Source organism: Pipistrellus hanaki, assembly GCF_964339955.1.
Source record: "Pipistrellus hanaki genome assembly, chromosome: 5".
In the NCBI taxonomy this organism is placed as follows: Eukaryota; Metazoa; Chordata; class Mammalia; order Chiroptera; family Vespertilionidae; genus Pipistrellus; species Pipistrellus hanaki.
The window spans coordinates 37,044,206-37,071,804 of record NC_140507.1 but is presented as its reverse complement, the minus strand read 5'-3'; the positions used below and the strand labels follow the sequence as shown (position 1 = coordinate 37,071,804).

Sequence of the window (27,599 nt, the reverse complement as noted above, 5' to 3'; positions counted from 1 at the left end):
AGGGAACCCTCATGCACTGCTGGTGTGAATGCAGACCAGTGCAGCTACTGTGAAAGACAGCATGGAGTTTCCTCAAAAAATTAGAAGTAGAACTCCCATTTGACTCAGTGATCCCACTTCTAGGAACATATCCTTAGAAAAAACACCAGTCAGAAAGAATATATGCACTCCTATGTTCATGGCGGCATTATTTACCATAGTTAAGATTTGGAGACAGCCCAAGTGCCCACTAGCAGATGAGTGGGTAAAAAAACTCTGGTACATCTACACAATGGAATAAAATGCAGCTATAAAAAAGAAGGATTTCTTACCCTTTGAGACAGCATGGAGGGACCTGGAGAACATTATAAGTGAAATAAGTCAGTCAGAGAAAGGCAAGTATCATGATCTTACTTGTATGTGGAATATAATGAACAAAGTAAACTTACAAACAAAATAGATCCAGAGACATGGAAGCATGGGATAGACTGACCAATCTCAGAAGGCAGGGAGGCAGGGGAAGAGATTAACCAAAAGAACTTATATGCATAACCCATGGACACAGACAGTAGTGCAGTGAAGGCCTAGGAGTGGGGGGTGAGGGTGGGCACTAGGTGGGGGGAACAAATTGGAGGGGGATGGGGATATCGGTAATACTTTCAACAATAAAGACAATTTTTTAAAAAGTGAACAAAACTTCCAGCACAGAGAAATTAAAATAAAACATACTAGATTAATCACAGACTTTAATACTTTATTTCACACTAAAAGCTCTAATAGTTGTATGCTGTAACACATTATATTTTAGGCTTATTTTTCCTAGGGAATGTAAATTTAATCATCTAAAAATGTTAGTCCATTAAAATTAGGTCTATAACATAAACTGGGAAAAGTAAAAGTGCATTGCTGAATTATTGATTTAAAATTTAAGAATTATTTCCACCTTTTACAGACTAATTTTACCAGGATGTTGAATTTAAGTAAGTAAAAAATGCATTTTCATGAAAAACAGTGACTTGTGCTTAGACAGAGTGTCTGGAAGTAATCAAATCACGTGGTGATAGATTTGACTTTCCTTTATAAAAAATGTTTATAAAGGACATAACTTTCAATAGTTTGTCAGTTACATTTCTCATCAACCACGGTGTTGGTAAACATTTTTATAGCAACATGTAAGGGAGAACCATTCCAAGCCCTTCTGATGGTTCCAATACCTTCTTAAGATAATTTTATTTGATTTGAATAAGCTATCAATACAATCAGCCAATTTAGAAAATTCCAGAAACAATCTAGAAAGCAGCAGCAGTGTGCTACTTGAGAAGAGAGTGAGTGCGTCCTGTGCCAGGTCGTCAGGCCAGGCCTACAGATCTGAGGCCCAGGACCTGCCTCTCCTGGCCATATGGCCACTGAGTGCTCGCAGTGTGTGCCTGAAAGAAAACGTTTGCACAGAAGCCCCAAAGAATGACTGATTCCAGGTGGTCCAGGAAACCCTTACGGGGGCTGGATTAAAATTCCCAGGTCATGATTTTGGGTGCAAACATATCAGTCCAGGCCACTATTAGCCATTTATTTGAGGGAACTGCTGCCTTGTCAATTTGTCCATAACCTCCCGGTAACCACAGTACACACTGCATGGCTTCACTATTTCAGTGAGTGAAGCATGAATCTCCATTGCAAGTGAGACTTTTTGTCCCATACGTTTCTGATTTGTTTTGCTGTAAGTATTGCTTGTGCTTCAGTGAAAAAGGTTTCCAAGAAAAACCAGACAAGAAATTGTCCTAGAAAAGTCCCGAGTCCCAAACCGGGATTGATTAATGAAGGGAACAGCAATTCTCTGTCTCGCAAAGAATTCCGAAGAACTGGAACACAGTCTTGGCGTCAGGTTCTTTCCCCTTAACCCTTCCTATAATCGTGTTGATCGATTTACTTTTGCTCTGTTCTCAATTGTGGAGTTTATATCCTTGAAGACATTGAGATGCTTCAGTGTGTCTGCAGAAAAAACACACCCTGTATTCTGTTTTGAGTTATACCGTGCAATCAACATGTTCCCACATTTGGCTCACACATTCATAATACCAACACTCATAGGGAAATAGGAAAACATGCTTGGTCCTCACCGGTGACAAAAAAAAAATTGAGTGTCCGACACTCAGGCTAAACCACGCTGTAGGACTATCATAATTTAGATTAAACCCACATTTGATTTCCTCTTCTGAAACCAAAAAATGCAATCCCAATATTATTAAATGACAAAATAATTCTGCCCTAAATTTCAGTTTGTTGGTACTGATTTAAAATTATTTTATTGACTAAAAACTTCTACATATTGTCAAAAACCCCTATTCAATCTAGGCCAGTCAGGGAGGTGCAGTTGGAAAATCATATTCTCAGCAAATATTAGGTCTGGGGCAGATGTTGAATAACTGGTTCTGAGACTGTGCAGTGATTTGCCGAAGTCCTGTTCTTCAGATGTGACTGTTTATGCATAGACGGATCCTGTCCTGGGCTGGGGTCCTTTCCTGAATTGTTTTGCTCCTGGGAAACTACCTGCAGGTAGATGTTTGTCTTGGCGAAGGTAGGCAGAATTCGTTCCGAATGTGCGCAGCGGAGAGATCAAGGACTTAGACGGGCACGAGGTGAGCTTTCACTGCCGTTCTTTCTGTACCACTGGACTTCAAGGAAATTTGGGAGAAAATGAAACCCAGACATTTTTTCCATAATTAGCTTTAATTCACTGCTGCTCCTATAACGATAAGCCTGGCCCAAAGCTGGCCTTCAGTGAACATACTCTGCTGGGAACGTCCAAACATTTATGGCCAGAATGCTTACACCAAGTTCACCACCAAGTTAGTCCCCTAAGACCCAGGCTAGTCGAGACGCATTATGCTCTTGGGAAGTCCAAGGACTCTGACAGGTAGGAATGCACTAAGTCAGCCTTAAAATATCTGTTCTGGCAACTACCCACACGCGTGTTTTTTTTGAAAGAAAATGAAGTTACCCATTTGCATGGCTCCTACGTACAAGCAGAAACTATTTTCAGTCGGGGGAAGAAAAGAATGCCTAGAGGTGAAAGTTTAACATTACACCACGAATGCAACATATTTTAAATAAATATTTTAATTCTATTGTTGGCATTTTACAAGTAGAAAGCATACAGTATGTTACAAATATCAAAAATGTGAAAAATATGAACGTTACATAAGTAACAAATGTAAAAAAAGCATTTTCTTACCTTCCCGGAAAGTAAGAAAACTATTCAGCATAAGAAAATATCAGTATCAAAAACACAGCTTAGGTGTAAAAAAAAAAACAACCCAAAAACACAAAACACGTTTTTACAAGGTATTAAAAAATGATCTACAAAATGACAGAAAGCAAGAAGTGATGAAATTTGACTCTATATAAATTATAAAAACTGGGTACTTGGGGTAAATGCTAACTGGTTGAAAAGTATGTCCAATCATAGGCTTTGCTTAGGTCAAATCTTTAAAAATTTAAAAGCATAGAACATTTTTTTTTTTTTTTAATAAATAACTTTCAAAAGTGTCTCTGAGAGGCGCGGCTGGGCCTTATTCCACGGCAGCAGGCGGCAGGGTTCTGGGACAACATGCAATCACTTTGCTCCTTAGCGGACGCCTCATGAAAATACGAGCACCCCTGTTTTACACAGAAAAGATTCAGAAGTTTTAACACAATTTCTGTAAGAAAGTTCTAAAGTGCTGAACACCATGTGACTTCATTTTAGTACCCAAGGTCATGTACAAGGTATTCCAAACCCTCAGACGTTCCCGAGAAGCATCGAATAGGGAGACTACGATCCTGAAAAGTGTTAATACTTAGTCTTTCGTTCCAGGGGTATGAGGAGGGCTCTTGGCTACAAAGCTACAAGGACTGGTTAAACCTCAGGGGTCTGGCAATGCAGAAACATAACAATAGCAACACAACGGCAACAATACACAACCCCACCGTGACAGCGACAGGTTCGTGTCTGCAATGGCCATGGGAGTCATGTTCCAAGTCACACAGCGGGGCCTTGGTCAAAAGTAAGAAAGAAAACCCTTCCGAATGCTGCGCCCCCATCACGAGTCACACAGTACGAAGCATGCAATGCAGGACCATAAACTCCACGGAGCGCGTATACATGAATAGAGAGAGAGCTGTTCTGAGCCGGTTTCAGCAGCATTGTGGTTATTATTTTTCAGTCTCCCTCCAGCACCTGTCAGTCCTTCCTGGCCGGCTTTGCAAACACGACCCGCCCTGGCCGGTGACCCTGAGGGCCTCTGGGCCGCCCCTGGTGTCTCTGTCTTTGTGTCCTGCCCCCCTCACCGGGTGCTCACACATACTGTTCTGCTTCCCCGTCTTTGGGGACCGGCTGACTCGTCCCGCTTTTGCCGTCCTCGCTGGCCGCTGCCTTTTCTGGGAGAGATGCCAGGTCTTTAAACACGTCCACATAGTGCCCGAAGCCGGGGCCCCAGTTCAAGAGGTTGTCCCAGTTGAAATTCCCTGCCTGCTGCCCCAGCTTCAGGGGCAGGGTGCTGTCGGCGGCCGCCGCGGGGGCCTGCGCGCCCACGGGCGCCCCCTCGGCCCTGCGGCCGTGGCCGTGGTGGTGGTACCTCCGGGGCTTCAGCCTGGCGCCGTAGTTGTCCTCGTCGTCCGCATCCGACTCGTTGACCTGGGACAACTTGGGCATCCTGGATGTGTAGACCATCGGCTTCTCCCGGTCGTACTCCATCTCCGAGCAGGTGAAGGACTCGTGCGAGTCGCTGTCGGAGGACGACTCCGGGGCGGGGATGCCGTCGGCGGGGTTCCGGGTCCGGGACAGCGGCCTGCGGCAGTCCTCCTCGGAGGAGGAGCGGCCGTGGTCCGCGCTGCAGATGCTCGGGTTCCTGGGGCGCGGGGTGTTGAGCCTCTCCACCTCCTCGATGGACAGTCCCACGGGCGGGGAGGACTCCAGCGGCATCTGGCCCATGGGCTGCTGCTGCTGCTGCTTCAGGCGGCTCCCGGGCCTGGAGCCGTGCGGGGGGGCCAGGGCCTGGGGGCTCTTGCTCCTCCTCCCCAGCCGCGTGGGGTAGTTGAAAAGGCCCGGCTGGCAGGCGTCCCCGTGCATCTCGGCCACGGTGCCGTCCCGATCGCGCACCCCCGGGGGCAGGTGCAGCTCGCGGGCCGGGCTGCTGCGGTGGTAGAAGGTGGAGGACTTGGAGAAGGGCGCGGGGCTGTGGCGGGACAGGGGGTTGGGCGTGGGGCAGGCCGAGTGGCTCAGGGAGCTGGTCCGCAGGCCCGGGCCGCCGTAGGCGGGCTGGTAGGTGAGGCTGCTGGCGCCCAGGGGCAGCGGGGACTGGCGCGCGAAGCCCAGCGGGCTGTGCCGCTGGATGGCGAACTTGGGCGTGTGGCTGCGGAACTGCTTGTAGTGCTGCACGATGTCGGCGTCCGAGGGCGCGATGCTGCTGGCGTTGTCGATGTCGTAGTGCTCCAGCATCATCTCCTGCTCCGGGGAGGCCAGCGGGGCGCTGGGCAGGGTCTCGCCGGCGGCGGCGGCCGCGCTGTGGTTGTGGGGGAGGTCGGTCTCGTCGTAGATGAGGTAGGGGTTCTCCCGCTCGATGATGTCCGGCTTGGGGTTCCCCTCGGGCTGCTTCCTCACCGTCATGTCGTCCCCGTAAGGGGGGATGTTGTCCGGGTCGTCGAAGGCCACGTTCTCGCTCCCCTTTTTCTTCTTCTTCTTCTTCTTCTCCTTGGGGGGCTGCTGCTTCTTCTCGTCCTTGGGGGGCTTGGTGGCCCTCTTGCCCCGGCACTGGTTGCAGAGGATGAGGCTGAGGACCAGGAGGGCCAGCACGGTGGCGCAGCTCCCCACGATGGCGGGCACGGCCCACAGCGGCAGGGAGAGCTCCTCCGGGCCCGGGCCCAGCACACAGACGTGCCCACCTCCTCCTCCGGGGCTGCCGGCCTGGCACACGCGCCCCTGCGGGCATACGACGCCCAGGCAGGCCACCACCGTCTCGCAGGTGCTGCCCGTGTGCGACTCCGGGCAGCTGCAGGTGAAGCCCGCGTGCAGGCCCGGCTCGCAGCTGCCCCCGTTCTGGCACGGGTGCGAGGCGCAGTCCCCGGGGGGCACGCACTTGTAGGCGTACCACTGGTTGATGCACAGCAGGTCGCCCCAGCAGGGGTTGCTGGCGCAGATGTTGGGCCCGCGGCAGCCGATCTTCACCGAGGGGTCCGTCTTGGAGATGGAGGCCAAGCTGTGCTTCCCGCTGAAAGGCAGGCTCTCGCCCCCGTACAGCACGGAGGCGATGCAGCCGTCGAAACCTGCGGGGAGAAGGAGCCGTGGGGGCATTTTTTTTTTTTTTTTTTTAGAGAGAGAAAAACCAAAGGCTGATGGGATCTGGTCTAGAGAAGCTTCACAGTCAGGTCACAGGCGCTTAGAGAGAACCGTCTAGGAGCCACCAGTCGGGTTCCAGGTCAATACATCCGTGCATCTGACACGCTGCCTTCTTAGCAAGACTTCCACCAGGACATGGGGGTGGGTCGCTCAGACCCCACTCTTCCCGAACATTTACGGATGACCCGGATGGGCTGGATTGGCTTTTTCTCCTTCTTTTTACTTATCTGGTTATCTATTTGTTTTATTTTTGTAGTCTATAGGCCAAGAACTGCATGCGCAGAAATAACATGTATTTGAACAAATACTTATAAAGAACAAGAAATAGGCCAATGGATTCCATCAATAGATCGTGCATTCTCAATGGTGGTTATATTGCTTCCAAGGAGTTGAGGGGGAAAAAAAAAGGAAGCAAGAGAAATGCCTTGTGGATCTTGAAAAGGGCGGATATAGAGTATCTACAATGGCTCCTTCGAAGGCGAAGGTTTTTTTTTTTTTAAGAAGTGGAGAAAACATTGCTAGACTAGAGTGTGCCAATCTTGCTAATGCTCCTATTAGACCAAGACTCTGTTTTGTCACTAACAAAATGCCTGATTTACACTGATTTGTTTTTCTGAAACACCCGAAATAATTAACATTCCTATTCTCAAATAGGCTAAATATAAATGACTTATGGCCTGGACTTGGATTTTGATGCCCTAACTCCGTGACTCTCTCATGCATTTTTCAATCTTCCTCTTACTGATGCATCATTCCATCGCAGTGACCTTTCCATCCCTGATCCACTCTTTTTCCATGAGCTGCAACATCTCCTGCATTTGCTCCTGCTCTCTCTGTTTTCTTTCTAGGCTCCTTTCTCATTCAATCACATCCATGCTCAGTACTTCAATTACCTGCTTGACACTTATAGCTCCTAATATGGCTTTTCAGGGGAAGTCCACTCCTCATTCTAGCCCATCTTCCAAAAGGTCTTTCTCAAAGGTGCTCCACACCCACAATGTCCCCAATCAAATCTTGATATTTCCCATAGACCTGCTTCTCTTTGTACTCTTCTGCACCTGCCTTTCTCAGTGGAACTAGCCTTCTTCTAGTGGAAAAGTCAGAAACTTCCTTGAATTTTACCAAAATCATCAATGGTTTGGGTGACTTAAATTTTTAAAAATACTTTTTCCCTACCCACTTTACAACTCCTCTCCACCACTCTAGTCAAAGCTCACGTCACTGCAATGTTTTCCCAGCTAATTTATGCAAGGTCACTGGTGTCCTCCTGCAATGCATTCTCCCTGGCAGAGCCTGGAAGATCTTTAACATCACGGGACACTTCTAAGACTACTTTTTTTTTTTTTTTAGCAACTTCCCACTGTTCTGAGAATAAGACCAAAACTACACTTCATCCTTTACCTGTGACATCAGTCCCCAAGGTGCTGGGTTCTGTGATTTTGAATTACTCTCCTTTTTTTTTTTTAAGTTTCTATCAAAATAATTCAATCTTTTATATTCTCCTGTCCTCATCTTCATAGTTCAGATTTAAGTACATATGCCAATTTTCCAGGAAAGCTTCTCTTTCTCCTTTTTTTGGGCAATCTCTTCAAATTCTAAATTCTCTCTTCACATCATTTGTTATAGCTTAAAATGATATATTTACTTGTGATTTGATTAATGTTTGTCTCCCTTACTGGGCCTTGTATTTTTACGAAGAAAATGGCTATTTATTAAGTCCACCATCACACTCCCAGTGGCCAGTATAGGGTTCAGAAATACCTGTTGTGTGAATCAACAAGTGAGTAAGTGAATAAATGTATAAATAAATGCTTGGTGGACAAGGAAACATCAGCACATCATGGGCTGAACTATGACTTGGTAGAATCAATGTAAATGTCTAAGTTAAGTGATGGCCAATAATTCATTATAAACCTTCCAAGGAGAGTTATGACATTCTTAGAATATGCATAATAGATATTATCAGAAATCTGACTACTTTCAGAGAAACAGCTTTACCTTGCCTTGTGACTGGACTCAGCATGAGCATTTACCTGTTTGAGTATCTCGATGAGCTTGATTGGGTGGAATTCCGCCCAGGGATATAGTGAGCACGTCGAGGCCACCGAAATTCTGCGTAGGGTGGGCGATGTCTCTGTTGTATATCCTGTCGATGGACAGTACTGTGGCTGTTCCATTTTTTCCGATTAGAAAAGTATGCCAGTGGCCATCGGCTACATACACTTCAGGAATATTTCTCTCCACTTTCCCAGCAATTCCTGCATCTGATGTAAAATGGACTTTGCCATTCTTAATCTATAAACATATTAAGACAATGTATAATTAAACTCCAATATACTTGAATAAAAACAAAATAAAACATTAAAATATTGGTCGGTTCAAAGCAGCTAGAAGAGCTGAAGAGACTGAATATACTAGAGCAGTGTTTCCCAACCTTCTCTCATGATGAGAATCGCCTGGTGGAGTTGTTAAAACACAGATTCCCGAATCCCAACTAAGAAGTGCTAAACTAGAATTTTTGAAAACATATAGGTAAAATTGCATACCTAACTTAGTGCTCTGTATATAAAATCTGTCTTAGAGCACTAGTTAAGTATACAATTTTACCTATATGTTCCCAAAAATTCTAGTTTAGCACTTCTTAGTTGGGATTCGGGAATCTGTGGTTTAACAACTCCACCAGGCGATTCTCATCATGAGAGAAGGTTGGGAAACACTGTACTAGAGTATACTTACTTATCAACCTCTATGATTTTAGGTAGCATATATCTTCATATTCGATAATTTCAATAGTTTTCAAGGTATTATTTATTTTTACTTAATTATTTGAGATGCAGACAATTATCTTTCAGAACACAATTGAGATAATAATGGGATGAATGGCCCTTTAAAGATAAGTAAATTAATTTTTTGATGATTTCCTAATTTTTTAAAAAAAATGTTTTTATTGATTTTAGAGAGAGAAAGCAAAAGGTAGAGAGAGAAAGAGAAACATCAATGTGTTGTAGAAACATCAGTTGGTTGCCTCCTGCACACGCCCCTACCAGGGATTGAACCAGAAACCTGAGTATGTGCCCTAACAGAGAATCAAATGGGTGACCTTTTTGTGCTTGGACGATGCTCAATCAATTGAGCCATCCTGGAAGAGCATGATTTCCTATCATTTAATGGCAATGGTGAGTGTAAATAAAATTGGTCAGTTTAACAGGGGTCCTCAAACTTTTTAAAGTGGGGGCCAGATCACGGTCCCTCAGAGAGCTGGAGGGCTGGACTATATGAACTACTAATTCCTACTGTAACACCTCGGCTGCGCTCACTGCCCAAAAAACCTGGCGGGCCGAATCAGACTCCTCTGCGGGCCACATGTGGCCCGCGGGCCGTAGTTTGAAGACCCCTGGTTTAGTACATGGCCAACAATAACAAAAAACTATTGAAACTACTTGCAAAATAAATCAATACTTAGATAAAAATGAAGAATAGTTGGAAAAATAAAGACAAAAATAAATTGTTTCACCTATCTTGTATGACACACTGGAATCTTAGAAAGAAATCATGTCTAGTATTTACATCAGTTATTGAGATTAAAAAGAACTATGATGAATAAATGTTAAGTTCTTGATAATGAGGTGTCTGGGCAAGTCTTCACTTTGGCTCTCTTCCCATCTATCTAAGGGATATTCGGTTTCTGTGACTTCGCCCAGTAGAACATTGGGTAACAGGATGCTCCTACTCCCATTTCCAACCAAGTTCCCAGTATTCCGAGTAGACACTTTGGGAAATAAAATAATTTATGAGGCAGATGAACATTTGGTTCAGAGAGCATCATCCCATCAAGCTCCCAGACAGAGCTGGGGCCAGCAGGAGGATGAAGTGACACCATGTCTCAAATGACAGGCATGAAAGGATGGATCAGTTTATGTTGTCGCTCAGATCAAATGCCGTTTCTCCACGCAACAAACACATCTGGTGGAGCGAAAAGTCAGTACATCTGTACTGTGGAAAATACGCCTTGCACATTTACATATGTTATTCATATTGTGATATTTTATTAAAGCAGTCTCTCTAGATAATAATATATTTCAGTCCCAAACTCAGATAGAAAAAAGGAGTTGTGGTTAAATGACAATAACATTTCATCAAATGGGCAACGTCTCATGTCATGCGGTAAAAACAGCCCCCCGTCTTTGGTTGTAGCCAGAGTCCTTTCTGGAAATAGGCCTCGGGAAGAGCCTTCTGGCTGCTCTGTGTCTCTCGCCCGATGGATCACAACTCATCATCCCTTTATCTGAAGAGAGGCTCTGTGGATATACCACAGCGTGGATTCACTAAGAACAGTACACTGTCTTAATGTTTTCCTTTTCCCTAATAATACTCTACCAACAAACTCCTGTATTCTTTTGAACTTCCCAAACATCCTGCTAACGCTTTGCTTTGTCCATTTATTTATTTTTTAATCAACAGACCTCTGAATCCCTCCTCCCAAGTCTGTACACTATACCTAGCCTCACTCAGAAACAAAACAAACCAAAAAGCTCTGCACACCAAACCGCAGAACTGATTTGGAGTAGGAAGTCCATCATCTGTTATTACAGAGCTCCAACACTGAGAGGCACAATACGCCCTGACAGACGGGAGGTTTGGGGAACACTTCATAGTGTCAACACGCTACACACAGAGGACTTCCTTCTGCTTTTCTGGCTGAGATGTCCTCACCCTCATTTCTTTTTTATCCAAACAGACTCTATTGGTATATTTGCATCTCTTCCCGCATTGCTATTGCTACCTACCATGGACCCTCTCTTCCACAGCCGTTTACAATCCCGTACTTTTCTATTTTCACAGAGTGAGTGTGTGTGTGTGTGTGTGTGTGTGTGTGTGTGTGTGAGAGAGAGAGAGAGAGAGAGAGAGAGAGAGAGAGAGAGAGAGGTGGGGGTTGATTTAGAGCATGCAAAAAGGAAGAAGGAAACTGTCAGAAAGAGAGCCAAAGGAAGGAGAGAAGAAAACCAGGGGCCAAGGCCACTGATAAGCTGGCTGATAAGTCAGTCATCTGAACTGGCTCCCAGGCTGCACAGGCACATTGGATTCCTGTCATCCAAACAGGCGGAGGCATGCCTGCTCCCAACAGCCACCCTCTTCCTGTCTACTGACTTCTTATTCACCGGTTCTGGTTGTTGTTTTTTAATCTACTTACTTTACCTGCCAAAGCCCCTTTCATCTCTGAAAAGATGCTTTTCAAAATCTCATACAAAAGAAATGTGCCTTTTGGTCTCGTTAGTCATTATTTTTATCCGTTTGCACTGACTTTGCCCTTCTCTTTCGAAGCGCTCCCTACCCAGGGCACCCAGTCTGGAGAAGCAGCCTGCGGCCGGGCTGCGGGAAATGCAAGGTTTTATGGGGACAAAAATGGGTCCTGACATTCAGCCTCTTCCTCAAGGAAGAGGAGAGTCTGCGTTTGGTGTCTTCAACCACGTGGCATTTTGATGGTCTTGGCTTCAGGAGCTACTGCACAGGAATGTTTGACCTGTCATCTCAATGGCACAGGGACTTGGGAGCAGCTTAACAGATAATGCTCAGACCTCCATGTCAGGCCTCTCAACGCAGGGGAAACATTTCCTATAGACACTCAGGCCTACTTCTCTCTCTGCTTCTTTACTTTCTTGGCTTTTAATACACTTTCCAAAGAAAAGGATAGACGCCAACTAATGACATTATACAATGACTCGCATGCTTTGTTTTGTCGTTGCTCTGTTAATTCAGGAACTGGCTCTTTGTTTCCATGGTGGAGGGAAAGTTACAGGCTGAGGACGTTCCCTAGGCCTGGGTTAGGGCAGTTTCTCACGCTGGCACTACTGATATTTCAACGGAATGATTCTTCTTTGTGGGGTGCTGGGTTGTGCACTGTAGGATGTGTAGGGATATACCGTCCCCCCAAACCATGACAATCAAACGTGTCTCCAGACATTGCCAAGTGTCCATCCAGGGTAACATCACGCCCAGATGGGAATGATCAGGCTAGGGGATTACAATGTGAGAATTTTTAAAAGATTTTTTTGTTTGTTTGTTTGTTTGTTTTACTTCTTATTAAAGATGTATACATGGAGCATAACAACCAGAGTTGGCTTGGATAAAGAGAAATTTTGAGAATAAAGAGGCTGAAGTTTAAAGGTGAACATCTGTTTTTACTTTTAGCATTATATGTGAATTAAACCTAGCACTTTTCTATGCATTTTAGCTTTATTAGCTAAGCTTTTAGTAATTTTCAAAATATTGCTTTATAGGTGGAATCAATTTAGGAAATTTGGGGTTGTTTACTTAAAGAATTTACCAAAATTCATATAAAATTATGAGTAGCATTATAATATACAAAGTAATGTAGAAAGCAGTCAATATAACTAAACTGAAGAAAATTATTATCTAAGAGATATCTTATTTGTGGGATAGAAAGCAGAATGATCATTTTAGGAATAAAGAATTCTGGTTTGATGGAAAATGCATGCCTAATGAAATTATTCACGAGGGCAGTGTCTCATTTACAGTCAGGAAGGAAAAAAAAAGAAATGATGTAAAAGCCTAATAATAAATCAATCCACTGTTTTCATGAAATATGATGTTTAAAAATATTTATTTAGAGATTATTTGAAGAATTTAGCTATAATTTTACTTATAATAATCCCAAAGATACTTAATTTCACAAGGTTTACCTGGATGTAAGTTAAAAATATGCTCCAGAGTAAAGCCAGATAATTTCAAATGTTTGTCTTTATTCCAGTCCTGCCCTTAAATGTACGGAGTGGGGCAAACATAGGTTTATAGTTGTGAGTACATAAAACACAGTTTATTCTTGAACCATTACTTATTAACCATTGTTCTTATTTTCCAGGAGAACAATTGTAAACCTCCTTTTGCCCCACCCCGTACACATACCATTGTTTTAAATAATTCTTGGAGAAAAGTATTTTTCCTTTTCAAAGACACATTATCCTTTTGTTTTACTTGGTTTAAAAGTAGGGGGAAAAGCAACATAAAATTTTATTAGACAACATAGATCACAACAAATTCTTTCCCTGCTGGCCCTACCTAGCAGTGGTTTCTACTCTAAACTAAGACAAAAGTGTTTAGAAACCAAACCATGCAGATCTTTGTCACTCTGGCCAATGCCAGGGGAATGGCTAAGAGAGACGATATTGGACTAGTGCCCAGCATCAGTCGAAACTCTAATGGGCACAGAGGACAGAAATTGTGGGAGAAGTGATTTAAACCATGACACAGCAGGCGGTCTAATCAAATGAAGCCACCATTAGCTTTTATCCTACCTTCACTGTAGTATAATTGCTGCTTTCTTGGATATGGATTAAAATGCCATTCTCGCTTCTTGTCCTGAACTTTACTTCCAGACTGTTCACACCAAAAGGCTCCACCGTGGCCCCTCGGATGCTCTGTCTTAACAGATACTCCCGCTTCTCGTTCTGGCTCATGTGGTAGTCCAAGCGCCCTTTGCCTTCCAGTGACAGGGCAGTGTCAGGAGTGACAGCTGCAAGCCAATAAAGAAAGGGACAAATAAATGCACCCCCATTTCCTAGAGAGTGTCTACAGGTGACAAAACATTATAAAAAGGGACAATAAAAATATTAAGTGTTTAGAATGAATGCCTCCCAATTCCCCTACTGAAAAAATAATTGCCACATCTGAATTATTGTAGGAGTTGATTTCAAAAGTTTCAATCCATTTCAGAACCATGCAATATAAAACATTTTATGATACACACTAATCATTTGGGAAATTTTCATTAAATATTTGATACTTGATATAAATTATTAATAGCTAAAGAGATAGCCACCTGTTAAAATTTGGGGGAAACACAGTGAATCATTATTTATTTATAATGGTTCACTGTGTTCCCAAAATTCATAAATGAATATATATTTTCATAGTTAAAGTGATTTACAATCTTTAAAGTCTCTAGCAATTAGAAATTTGAAGAAAAAATATGCAATCACATATTTTTATTTGTAACTAACTTTATGATTACTAATAACCATACAGAATTTAATTTATCATTTATAATTACAACTTATCATAATCTGATAAAGTTTTCACATACTGAAGTATGATAGTTTATAATAGCACCATAGCTAAAGGAAAAACATCAAATGAGCACAAAAGGGCTTCAGCATTAAATGCTACACTTCAAAAAGGCAAATTTTATAATATGTAAATTACATTTTTTAAAGCAAGATATTTCTAAAGCCAATGACTCATTTCATATTCAGATATAACTGAGTTCCTACTTATTAAATACTCATGACTTTAAAAAATATGTGTCAAAGTCCTTTTTCTATGTTGTGATTTTCTCCTAAATAATTGAACACAATTATACCTTTTCTACTAACATATTTTTATTATAGTGTCCTTAATTTAATCATGAATTTCTATTCATTCTCATAATAGAATCAAATGACTCTTTTAAAAAGTAGTCAGTTAAATGAAGTGATTTCAGTACTAACCACTTATTTGAAAATGAAGCAATTTTTATAAAAGAGATCTCATTAGGGTTGGATAGTTAGTGGATGTACAGCTTGAAATTAGAAAAAGCCACAGTGTAATGATGGCTTGAACATCATTAAAATCTTTTGTAACATTAAGGTTGTTTATAAACAAATCACTAATAAGAGGATTTAAAACCAATTTTAATAATTTAAAGTTAAAATTCAAGTGTCACTTTAATTGTAATAGATTATAATGCATTGTATGTTTTGAGTCCTGTGTTCAGTGATTTATCATTTACATTTTTCTACCAAATAAAAAATATTCACCAGAGAAATATTGCCAAAAGGCAGATAATATGAAGTCCCTGGCCTTGTAGATTGCCTAGCTTTCCTAAAGGTAAACCAAACATAAGTGACATAATTTTAAAATGGAGCCCTAGCCAGTTTGGCTCAGTGGATAGAGCGCCAACCTGGAGATGGGCGGGTCCCAGGTTCGATTCTGGTCAAGGGCACATGCCCAGGTTGTGGGCTCAATCCCCAGTGTAGGGCTTACAGGAATCAGCCCATCAATGATTCTCTCTCATCATTGATGTTTCTATCTCTCTCTCCCTCTCCCTCCCTCTCTGAAATCAATGGAAAAAAATACACACACACACACACACACACACACACACACACATATATATATATATATATATATGTATTTTTTTAAAGAAAACTAATGAAATATTTAGTAAGTAATTTTAAAAGGATGTCACTCTCCCTCAAGTTAAAAATATAAATTTTAAAATGTCACTATATTCACAATGATTGCCCATTTAATATTTCCAATATTTAGAATGAAAGCATAATTTAGTTCCTTATTTAGGAGCATGTATCTATATCGTCATAGTTACTATAATTCCCAGTGAAAGGTGAGACGCTTGCATACATTTTTCACAGTATTTGCCGGTCAGCCCCTCTTTGCAGTGACACTGCTGCCATGACCAGTAATCCGTGCACGTGCCGCCGTGCTGGCAGGGGCTGCGAGTGCATGCGCCTTCCAGTCTGGGGCATCTGAAACCAAGACACAACAAAGACTCAGAAAACACGAGACATGGTGGGGGGAAATGTGTTAAAATTAAACACAAATGTTTGTTAACCTGCTTCGTTTTGTGCATTCAATTCTTTGAAACTCAAATGACAGCAACATTTGAAACATCTAATCAAACTGTGACAAATGACCCGCCTCATTCATAAAGAAGATTAAACAGAGTAACACCTTACATGGTAAAGAAAACGAGGTGATAATTTTTTTTTTCTTTAAGTTAATTCTAAATGGAGCAAGTCATGTTGGCCCAATAACCACTGTAGTTAAGGTAATCTCAGGTCTAAGTATTTATTTGAAGGCACTTCTCCTCCATCAGACAACTCATGCAACTAACGTTTATCAAATGTCTTCTGTATGGCAAACACTATCCCAAGCATGGACATAACCTGATGAAAAAACCCATGTGCTCATGGAATATTTGCTTTTCCTGTGGAGGAAACGGGCAAAAAAGCAAATATAGACAAATGTTCAAAGAAGGAGGTTTTATGGAAACGGTGGTTCTGTGGAAGGAGGTTCTATGAGACGGAGAATGGGTACGGGGAGTTTTGGGGGTTACTGGGTCTCTAGATTAGGCAGTGAAGGAAGGACCCATCTCTTACAAAGACCTAACCAAAGTGAGAGAGCAAAGTAAATCTGGTAGGAGATCATTCTGGGCAGAGGAAACAGTAGGTGAGAAAGCCCTGTCGTGTGTGAGGAACATCAAGGGGCCCCAACATGGTTAGATCATAGAGAACAAGGAGAAGTGTAAATCGATGAGGAGATAAGGGGGAGGCCTGGCCGTAAAGGACTGGTACATCAGGGTAAGAAACTGCCTTGTTTTTAAAATATCATCTGGTTGCTGGTAGATTACATGTGCCATGTGTCAGAAAGAGAGGGGCCAGCGGTAAGTCTAAAAGTTTTGGCTGAGCCAGTGGGTGGAGTGAGCTATTCCTCCCCGAGAGAGGAAATCTGTGAGAGGAGAAGGTTGGGAGGAGTCAGGAAGGAGGGCCAGAAGTTCAGTTTTAAACTTAAGTTTGTGATATTTGTTAGAAACACACATGGGAAGTTGAGTAGGGTGTTGGATATGAGGGTCTGAAGTTCAGAGGACAGGCCAAGTTGATAATAACTATTTAAGGGTCATGAGCTTTAGGGATAGTAGTTAAAACCAAGGACTAGAAAAAGCGACTTCAAGAATTGAAAATAGATACAAACTAGAGGATATTAAGCAGGATAAAAGAATTATAGTAGGAAACCAGGAGTTTGTGCACAAACTGATAAGCTACTTTTAGGGAAACAGAGTGATGGACTGTTGCTAATAGTGCGGACATTCAAATAAGATGAGAATTGACCACTCATTTTAGCAAAAGAAGTGAATAATCGCTTTAATAAACATAGAACAATTTTTCAAAGAAAAGACAGAGAATTAAGGTGGTAGGAAAAAAAAGGAAAATGGGATTAATAAAGGTGTTTTTTAAAAAAAAATAAAATGGGTGAAATAACAGCATGAAGTGAGATGAGAAAAAGACAGTTGAGTGCTGGAGCGCTATTTTTTGGAAGGTTTGCAGGATGTAGGCTCTTGCTTGGTCTTTGTGGGAGAAGAAAGAGTTCATTCATGACAGGTTACAAGGTCTGCTAGAGGACACATGGGCAGATGTGGAGGAATGAGCTTTGGGGCGTTTTCAGTCGACTGTAAAAGGTTCTGAACTTTGGAAGCAAATTCATTAGCTGAGAAAAAGATGCAGGGGATGGTTGAGGTCTGTGGAAAGAGGAGGCTATGCTCTAGTCATGAAGAAAGTGTGAAAATTATTAAGCTAGGGGAATATAATAAACTGCCAGGCTATATTACGTCCACACTAGAGCTTAGTAAACATGAACTTAAACAGACTACAAACTCCTCAGAAGCTCCAGGCCAGGTGCTACCTCATGATTTAACTCATTAGCTGGTTGACTTGGGGCAAGATTTTACAAGTCTAAGCGGCTCAGTTACTTCACCTGTAAAATGAAACTATATCTACCTCACAAAATGATTGTATACATGGAAATAACTGATAGTGTAAAATACTAAGAATACTATCTGGTGCATAAAAGATATCAATGAATGTTGGCATTTGTAGACACCAGATAAATCTGAAAATTAAAAAATAAAAGTAAATCCTCAAATTTGGAAGCTTTGACATAATCCATCTTTAAGTCTCTTTATTCTAACTTACCCAAAGAAAATGACACCCATCATATCAAAAATAAGATATGTTTAGAAATAAAACTCAACTTATTAAGTATAAGATATAATTATGTTTCCAGTGAAGCTCCAGACTTAAATTTAGAAACTTTTATGACAGAGTGATGAAAATTAGATAAAATTCTCATTGAAAGAGAATTCAATTTCAATTTATAAATTTTCTGAGAAGTCATAAAACATATAGATCACATGAAGCATGATTTGAGGGAAAAATCAACACTAGACTATTCCTTATAAAAAGGCATATATAGAGGCAACAAATTATGTACATATATTACCACTCTAACCTTTGGGGAAAGTAGTTTGGCAATACCTGGGACATATCTCTATGTTTTAACCAAAACAGATGTTCACAACGTATTTAATATTTCTGCCCAGCCAACACGGCTCAGTGGTTGAGGGTCCACCTATGGATCAGGAGGTCATAGTTGTAGGCTCCCTATTGGGGGGTGTGTGTAGGAGGCAGCCAATCAATGATTCTCTCTCACCATTGACGTTTCTGTCTTCCTCCCCCTTCCTCTCAAATCAATAAAAATCTTTTTCTTTTAATTTCAATATTTCCAAAAATATCTGCAAGATCATGAAGATACAAAAGAATTCACACCCAACTATTTAACAATGGTTGGCATTGAGAACTCTGTATTTTCCTGTACTGTGTGATTAATCATAACGCAATAGTACAACTTCATAATGAAACAATGATGACATAAGGAAAAATAAAAGCAAATGCAAGTTGCATTAAAATACTTAAGTTATAAACATGAGGAAGTATTCACAGCTTTGTCTTTGAAATTTTCTTTTTAGAAATCTCAAGTAAATAATGTGAGCAAAGAATTTTGTAAATACATATTAATCACAGGGCTGTTAATATATAAATAAAACTGGAAACAATTGAAGCGTACAACCACAGTTAAAATAGGGCACATCCCTATTATGAAATAGTCCCAGGCATAACAATTACCTAAGCGTGTCTGCGTGTAGTTAGTTTATAGGCTACTTTATGTTTTTCTGAACATACATTATTGCTATCCTCTACATCACAATGTGCCAGGTTCCTCTCTATAAGATTTACCTACTTTACCATAACTCTGTAAGATAGGGTATATACACACATGCATGGATATGCATGTTTTGCTTTTTTTCCCCCCTTAGGCTCCAGAAAATAAGAATTAACTTTCTAATTAAATATTATAGTCCATTCCAAACAAAATTTCACAATTACGAATAAATATTTAAAACTCAAAACAATGTGAAACATTTGGTACTTTTAGGGCTTTGGCACAGCAGTTTTATAATTTGATGATCAATTATCATACACTTTTTGCATTTTTCTTTAAAAGGGTAAGATGTAAAATTGCCGTACTGGTCTAGGATGCCTTGAGCAGCCAGAGCTTGGCTGGGTTCCAGAGGCCTTCCGTTCACTGCAAACTCCATGATGCACCCGATGAAATCGTGGCTTTCCACGTGCCCTCTCCTCTGAAGAACTGGGTCTAGCGATCTGATACCTCCAACCGTGACTCGATTTGGCTGAACGTCAAGAGTCCTCCATAAGAAAGAAAAGTATATTAGTACCAACATGATAGATTTTTAGCAGGTTTCATTTTAAAAAGTGTGAAGATAACTTTTCCTGGCATGTGTTATAGGATGGTAAATTTGAGTGGAAAACATCACCGATGTGTCAATGTCCACCAGACAAATACCTACCAGGATTATTTAAGGTCTGAATAATAATAAAACTTATTAGCAAGGCGCACACTATCAGAAAGAATATAAAATGCATTAGGAGTAGTGATTTCCCTTCACTGCAGAGATGATAAGGAATGTCAATAAGTTGATTACTGCAATGGATTATGTGACACTGTTTATTTTTCTTTTTGTTACTATTTCTACTAAAGTTACTTATGTTTTAGATCGGGTAATGATGTGTTCCAGTTTGAAGTGCTATAGATAAATACCCATCGGTACTTGTCACATACAATGTTCAGAGAGAGCGTCTAGAAGGGGTGGAGCCATTATCCTAGCCTTGCGGGACCCAAGTCACATGCAAGTATTTCCCAAGATTCTCAGAGTCTAGGCTATGTCCATCTTTTCTTTCTGTAACTGTATTCTCATCCCGACCGCTTCATCTCACACCTTCTTTTTAAAAACAAATTTTGTACACCACTTATTAACTTTTTATTTTGCAGCACAGAAATCTCTTTGGAGAGGATGAAAGACCTTAAATTTTGATGCAATATTTTGCATAATAAAATTACTTTCAATCATGTCATTTCCTTTTTAATGCCAAGTAATGGTAAAGATCAGACTAATAGCTGCACGTACCAGTCATCTGAGATGGCCACGTTGCTGACAGTGCAGTATCCTGGTTCTTGGTTCTCAGAACAGGAGTCCACAGTTAAGGAAGCTGCCTGTAGAGCAAGAGAAGGAAACGTTCATAATGAATACTAACATTATAACAAATATTTACACTTCCAATTCTATGTCAAGACTTATTTTTAATGTCCCATCTAGCTAACTCTTTCAATAATTAATAACTTTCTAATGTTCTATGAAATTGAGTGTTATTAATCTCAAAGGCAGCATTAAGTTTTCATGATATAATTTATATTACTTATGTAGACAATTTCATTTATTTCTAAAAAACAAACAAAAACACCACAATACAACAAAATGTTAACACATCTCTCTCTCTGCATATACGATGCAAAGTATCCGACAATTCCAGAGATCCCTAAAGCAATAATAAACTCGGGAGTATCACTGGATATTTATGAATGTCTCAACTAGAAAAAACAACTTAGATAATGGTATCATATTTTAGTCAGACTTAATGTTTAATATATATATATATATATATATATATATATATATATATATATATATATATATATTTTTGAAAAGCTTAGTGATACAACTCAAATTAAAAATACCTGAGGGAAAGTTTTATTTGAATAGTAGCTCATGTAATTTAATCTTCCGAGTTAAATGAACCTTCTTTATTATTGAATTTTTCTACCAGTACTGCAATAAATTGAGAAGTTTCTGTCCTGTGGATGAAATGATTCAAGCTGAGAAGTTAATGATTTTGCCAGTTTCCAACAAAGCCCTTCTGAACTGTAGAAAATAGATTCAAAATCCAGTAGGGGCCTTGATTTGGGTGTTTTCTGAAACAGGGAGGCATTTTTCCGCTGACAGAAGTCACACAAGAGTTTCTTTTCCCTCCATTAAGTATTATTCAAAACCCGATGACTCTGGCTACATACCACAAACAAACTGAAAGAATCCTTTTGCCCTCCCTTTGGGCATACCTCAAAGTACCTTTTTTCCTTTTATCTCTCTCTTGCTCCCAAACCCTTGTGTGACACAATCCAATGTTCATGAAGTTGAAAGGGACCTTGGAGGTCAAGAGGCAAAACCGTACACTTCCACATAAGAGTCCACTGATAACACCTTAGCTATCGAGTTATCTTACCTATGCTCTAAGAATTGGGATGGGGGTGCTACCTACTATCCCCTATCAGAGGGACTGTCCACATCAGGAAGTCATCAGTGCCTTACCATTCCCGCTCTCCTGGCAATCACGGTGTGAAAATGTCCATCTGACACCTTCTTCATGGTGGTGAGTTTATATGTTCCGCTGCCTAAATTGTAAGAGAATCTTAGTCTCTCTTCAGCAATTTCAAGGGCCAAAAACTCAGCCCGGTCTCCTGTCTGGTTGTCATAGTTGTAAAGCAATAAAGCATGACTTTTAATCGTCGCAAATTTGACATAAATATAGTTGTTATTGGGGTCCAAGCTGGGAAATTCCATGTAAGATAACTCCTCAAATCCGTAACTATTCAACTCGCAGTGTTTTCCAAACACACCTGGAGACAGAAAAAAAATGAAAAATCGACACATCAAATTCCGGTGACATGTTATTCAATAGCTTTGATTAAAATACAAAAATTAGTCATACTTACAACATTTTTTTCTTATTCTCCAAAGAATACTATCTAAACCAAATTGAAATAGAATGAATCAATGATCTTTAAAACATAGAACAGAGATGATAAAGTGGTTTAAATGCATTTCTTTGGTCAATGAGGGAACATATTTAGGTATGCCCCATTTCTAAAAATTAGAATTAGTGGAATGAAGTATGTCCAAAAAGATTTCTTTCCTGGAAAGCTTTCAAAATGAGTTGGTCAACCTTTTTAAAGTTTCATATGTTGCAGTTTTCAAACAAGGTACTTTCTTCATAATATATAATTCTTTCTTTCTCCTATTTCATAAATTCTTAAAAACAACTTTAATTCAATTGAGCATGGCAAATTTTGTTTTGAGTAAAAAAATAAATAAATAAAATAAAAATCAGTCCCTGTACCTGTGGTATTTTTAAGGGTCACAAATTACAGAAGGGAACCTCTGCTTTTAGGGAAATTAACTGTCCTAGTTTTTATTTCTTGTTTCATACCCACTCTTGGCATGATTTATACCAGGCTCCTTGGAAATAGTTTTCTGTTTTTTTCCCCAAATCAAGCATTCCCATTTGTTTGTGCTGGTTCTTTTTCAAACTTGAAAAATGAGTTTTATTGACGTTACAAGGCTATGCCAAAATTCTTTTCCCACAAATATTAGTAGACTGTAGCAAATGATTGGAAAATTAACCCATGCCAATGCATCGTGACTCTTATTAACTTGCAGAGGTTTCATGCCTTCATTTTGGCTGCACATCTCTTATAAATGTGTTACATTTAGAGAAAGGGAATTGTTCAACCAGAAGGAACCAATGCCATCATTTTACAGAATATTTAAAAATCGCCCAAGGCCACAGAGCCATGGGAGTCAGAGCCAACTCTGAAGGCCAGATCTCCTGATTGTCTAGTTGTTTTGGGGTACCACATTTTTTATCCAAATGTTCTTTAAATCAAAACAGCTTAGTAGCTTCTATAAAAGCATGTGTCTACTATCTTTTCTTTCTTTTTTTTTAAATATATTTAATATATTTTATTGATTTTTTGCAGAGAGGAAGAGAGAGGGATAGAAGTTAGAAACATCAATGAGAGAGAATCATTGATCAGCTGCCTCTTGCACACCCCCTACTGGGGATGTGCCCACAACCAAGGTACATGCCCTTGACCGGAATCGAACCAGGGACCTTTCAGTCCACAGGCCACTGAGCCATACCGGTTTCAGCTCCACTATCTTTTCTTTTTCTCTGATCACATTTATTGTAAATGAGTAGAAATATAAAGAATTTATTTTTATCGTTAACTGAAGTTTAAAAAGGGAAAGGAATATTTGAGTTGCATATTATAAATAATATATTACATGTGGTATACATTTATTTATATTATAAATATATTATATCTATCATATATATTTATATTTTATGTTGTATCTATAATTTATACTCACATACAATAAGATTTTACAATTTATTTATATTAAACATTTATTATATGACAGATAGCTTATATATGCAGAATGAGTAGCCAAAGTTAAAGAAAAAGCAAAGATAAAGCATACAAATTAAATAGATTATTGCAGAAATCTTCACTATGTATTTCCTCAGCTCTCTTCTGATTAAATCTATGAAAATGTGCTTAAATTGTACATTCACATATGTGGAAAGTATACAGATCTCAGAAATATTCTACATTTTAACTAAAATCAATACTGTATATTAAAACATAAAAATATTTTTTATGGAATATATATTTTTTCTTTTTAAGGAGTTTTGATGTAGTTTCTAGAGAAAAGTAAATTTCCACTTTGAAAATATAAAATCTGAAAGTTGAGGATTTTAAAACTGCCTTCCATCTGAAATGCCACAAAATCAACTTACACAAAAGTCAAGAGCAATTATTAAAATTGCTCTAATAAGGGATTTTTTTCTTGTGTGTGTATGTATATGAAGTTACACATATACAATTATACAGGCTCTCTTTATAAAAGTCTTAAGCATTTTTTAAAAACATATTTATTGATTTCAGAGAGGAAGGGAGAGGGAGAGAAAGATAGAAACACTGATAAGATAGAATCATTGATTGGCTGCCTCCTGCATGTCCCACACTTGGGATCGAGCCTGCAACCTGGGCATGTGCCCTTGGCTGGAATTGAACTCCGGACTCTTCAGTCTGTAGGCCAATACTCTATCCATTGAGCAAAATGGCTAGGGCAACTCTTAGCATTTTATGTTTTTTTTCTAAAATATAAATCTAAAAAAATCTAAAAAAAAAAAAAAAAAAAAAATGAAATCCAAACAAATTTTTCACTGTTGAAAAGGTAAACAGTGCAAATTTTTTTTTCCAACTTCAAAATTACGGTCAAGATGTTGTTTTATAGGATGCATGTATAACAATCCCCAGCATTCCATCTACCATTTTTATTTGTATGTTTATGTTTCACCCATATTCAATATGAAAAGGAAAATAATTTTCCTTTCAATTCTGTCTGTCTGTAATCATGTATTACTGTTTCAAGGTTTTGTTGTTTTATTTTGTAAGTGCTTCTGTTATTGTCTGACAATATTTAAGTCTAAATAATTTTTTTTTCTTTGCCACTGTTAGAATCAAGGAGAGAAATTTGTACTGCCAGCCACATATGATCCATCTCTCTTTTAATTTATGTGGTCACACTAGTCACCTTTCCCTGGGGAGCTCTAGAAGGGTGAGGACTCAAAAAATTCCACCCAATAGGCAGTGACTGTTGTATTAGCTACACTGCAGCAACAGTTTGTTTTGCTTTAGTATCAATTACCTTAAATCCTCATATTGTGATTGGGATGCAAAGAAATTTTTAAAAATGTAAACAACCTTTGTTCAGTCACTTGAAATCATTTTTCCACTTTCCACTCCAATCCCCTTATCTTTTATTCCAAAACTTAAGTTAAACCATGCAACCTGAATGTGATTATGAGCAGAAGACAGCACCCGTAAAGGATTATAAGATATCACTGAGAGAAAGAAACTGTAGATCTAAAGTTGTGGTTATTTTGACCTTGATCTACCTTTCCCTGTATCATGAGCATTGTTTTTGAGAATCTCACATACATTTTAAAAAGGAGGGATACTATGAATGTCATGCTGGACTGAAAATAAAAATTTCTAGCCTCTGTATCATTATGTGGTAATTTTGCTTTGATATTTTAAAAAACATTTTTTATTGATTTTTTACAGAGAAGAAGGGAGAGGGATAGAGAGTTAGAAACATCGATGAGAGAGAAACATTGATCAGCTGCCTCCTGCACAATTCCTACTGGGGATGTGCCCACAGTCAAGGTACATGCACTTGATCCTAATCCAACCTGGCACCTTTCAGTCCATAGGTCGACACTCTATCCTCTGAGACAAACCGGTTAGTACTGATTTTGTGGGTTTGTTTTCTTTACTTTAGACAAAACCCTCAGTGTCTGGGACTCAGAACCATTGCTAAAATACCTGGCTCGCAATAAGGTATTTTCATATCTTGTTTTTCTTTATCATTCTATTGATGTGCTGTATAAAAACTAGATGGAGTCCTGGACTTATGTGAAAACCAATTAGCAATATATTCCAGTGGCTACTAGAAACCTGAGTTTATTTTTAAGTTCTATTCTGTACTATACATTAGAATTTACTTTTTAGGTCCACAGTAATATGTCCAAAGAAAGACCAGAAAATATCCTTCTCCTCTTTTGCTTATAGAGGGTCTCTAATTACTGCAGGACATTTGGAGATGAATACTATCGTGTGAGTTAAGTCAGCCTTTAAATTGATGGAATGGTCCAGCTGGTATGGCTCAGTGGTTGAGCGTCGACCCATGAACCAAGAGGTCACTGGTTTGATTCTGGTCAAGGCACATGCCTGGGTTGCAGACTTGATCCCCAGTAGGGGTTGTGCAGGAAGCAGCCGATCAATGTTTCTCTCTCATCAACATTTCTATCTCTCTATCCCTTTCCTTTCCCCCTCTCTAAAAACCAATAATTTTTTTTTAATTGATGTAATGTTCACAAACCAAGGTCAAATGAAAGCTTCCTCCAAAGCTTTTCTCATAGTCCTTGGCTGTTTCAGTGCCTGGCAACATTTGAGTGACACTTGGAAGGAATCCTTTCATTCATGTCACTGTGGTGAATAGATGGGTACGTGTACAAAAAAAAAGTAACAACTTTCTTCCTCAAAAGAACACCACATTAGCCTGAATTTTGATTAGTTTTGTTGATACTATCTACAAAATGCCTATAAATCCTTCTCACACAACTGAATTAATGTAAAAAACAGAAGCAAAACAAAACAAAAATAATTTTGAAGGATTATTTTTAAAGATTTGAAATAGAGAATGATGTCAAATAGTGTCTGAAAGGTTTTTTCACACGATCAGTTCTAGGCTGAAAAGAAGACAGCAGTAAGTATTGAAGGGAAATGTCCTGAGAACACAACATCAAATTCAATTATCTTCAGTTGATTATTTTTCTAGTAATGATCAAAGCAATATATTCAATGGGATTTCCATAATTAACTTTTAAGAATATTAAACCTTTGAGATTTTATTTTGCCAAAATCTCCTGTGTAAACATTTCATACCATCTTAATCACTCGGGGCCACAATAAAACAAAATTGCTAAACTGTGAGTCAAAATAGACTGACATTTTCTATGGCCAGCAGAGCCGAACTCACCAAAGGGACAGTGGCAATAGTAGGACTCCACACCACTCTGGCAGGAACCGCCATTAAAGCAGGGGTTGCATTCACAGTAATTGACTGAAGATTCACACATTTTCCCTGAAAAGCATCAAGCTCATTTAAAAAATCTTATGCATAAGTATATTAACAGCACCACTGCATAACCATATATAGAAATCTCCCCCGAGAGGTTATATCTTAAAGAAAAGGAATATGAGACCATTCTACTTGACTTGGGGAGATTGAAATATTATCTGAGAGTTCAAAATCTTATATAATTGTCCTATTGTAAAGATATGCATTATAATATTTAGAAAATAATTACACATACATTTTAAAACAAACACTGTTTTTAGGGAAATCATAAATGGTAAAGAAATTTTCAATATTGCTACATTTTTCACATTTTATAACTAAAGAGGTGAAACTTTTACAGGATAATTTTTACTGTGGAGATGTTCTTGGCTCAGATTTGTTCAAAGTAATCAATCCCATTTAGCTTCTTTATTGAACTACCCCTCTTTCCCCAAAAATAAGACAGTGTCTTATATTAATTTTTTCTCCTAAAGTTGCGCTAGGTCTTATTTTTGGAGGATGTCTTATTTTCGGGGAAACACGGTACCATCAAGAAATATCCCTTAACTTAATGCATGCCTACCTGATGTAAAGCAGAACAAGACCTAAGAAAACACAACAAATACATTTTCAAATACTAATCAGTATTTATTCTCGACTATGGATTATGAATACTTCGACTTTAAAACCAACAATATCTAACTGGCACATTTTTTCAGTTTACAAAGACTG

The 27,599-nt window shown here is 39.6% G+C and overlaps 1 protein-coding gene across 1 annotated transcript in view; it reads right to left on the bottom strand.

Moving 5' to 3' along the window:
* Nucleotides 1-3,080: 3,080 nt before the first annotated feature.
* Nucleotides 3,081-27,599, bottom strand: part of FAT4 (FAT atypical cadherin 4) — a 148,361-nt gene continuing 123,842 nt past the window's right edge. Inside the window, exons 10-17 of the mRNA XM_084884578.1 lie at nucleotides 26,787-26,891; nucleotides 21,705-22,012; nucleotides 20,469-20,554; nucleotides 19,510-19,689; nucleotides 15,770-15,894; nucleotides 13,666-13,883; nucleotides 8,386-8,647; nucleotides 3,081-6,279 (exon numbers count right to left, since the gene is read on the bottom strand). Coding sequence (XP_084740704.1) covers nucleotides 4,313-6,279; nucleotides 8,386-8,647; nucleotides 13,666-13,883; nucleotides 15,770-15,894; nucleotides 19,510-19,689; nucleotides 20,469-20,554; nucleotides 21,705-22,012; nucleotides 26,787-26,891 — 3,251 coding nt within the window. The 3' untranslated portion in view covers nucleotides 3,081-4,312. The remainder of the gene's footprint in view (nucleotides 6,280-8,385; nucleotides 8,648-13,665; nucleotides 13,884-15,769; nucleotides 15,895-19,509; nucleotides 19,690-20,468; nucleotides 20,555-21,704; nucleotides 22,013-26,786; nucleotides 26,892-27,599) is intronic.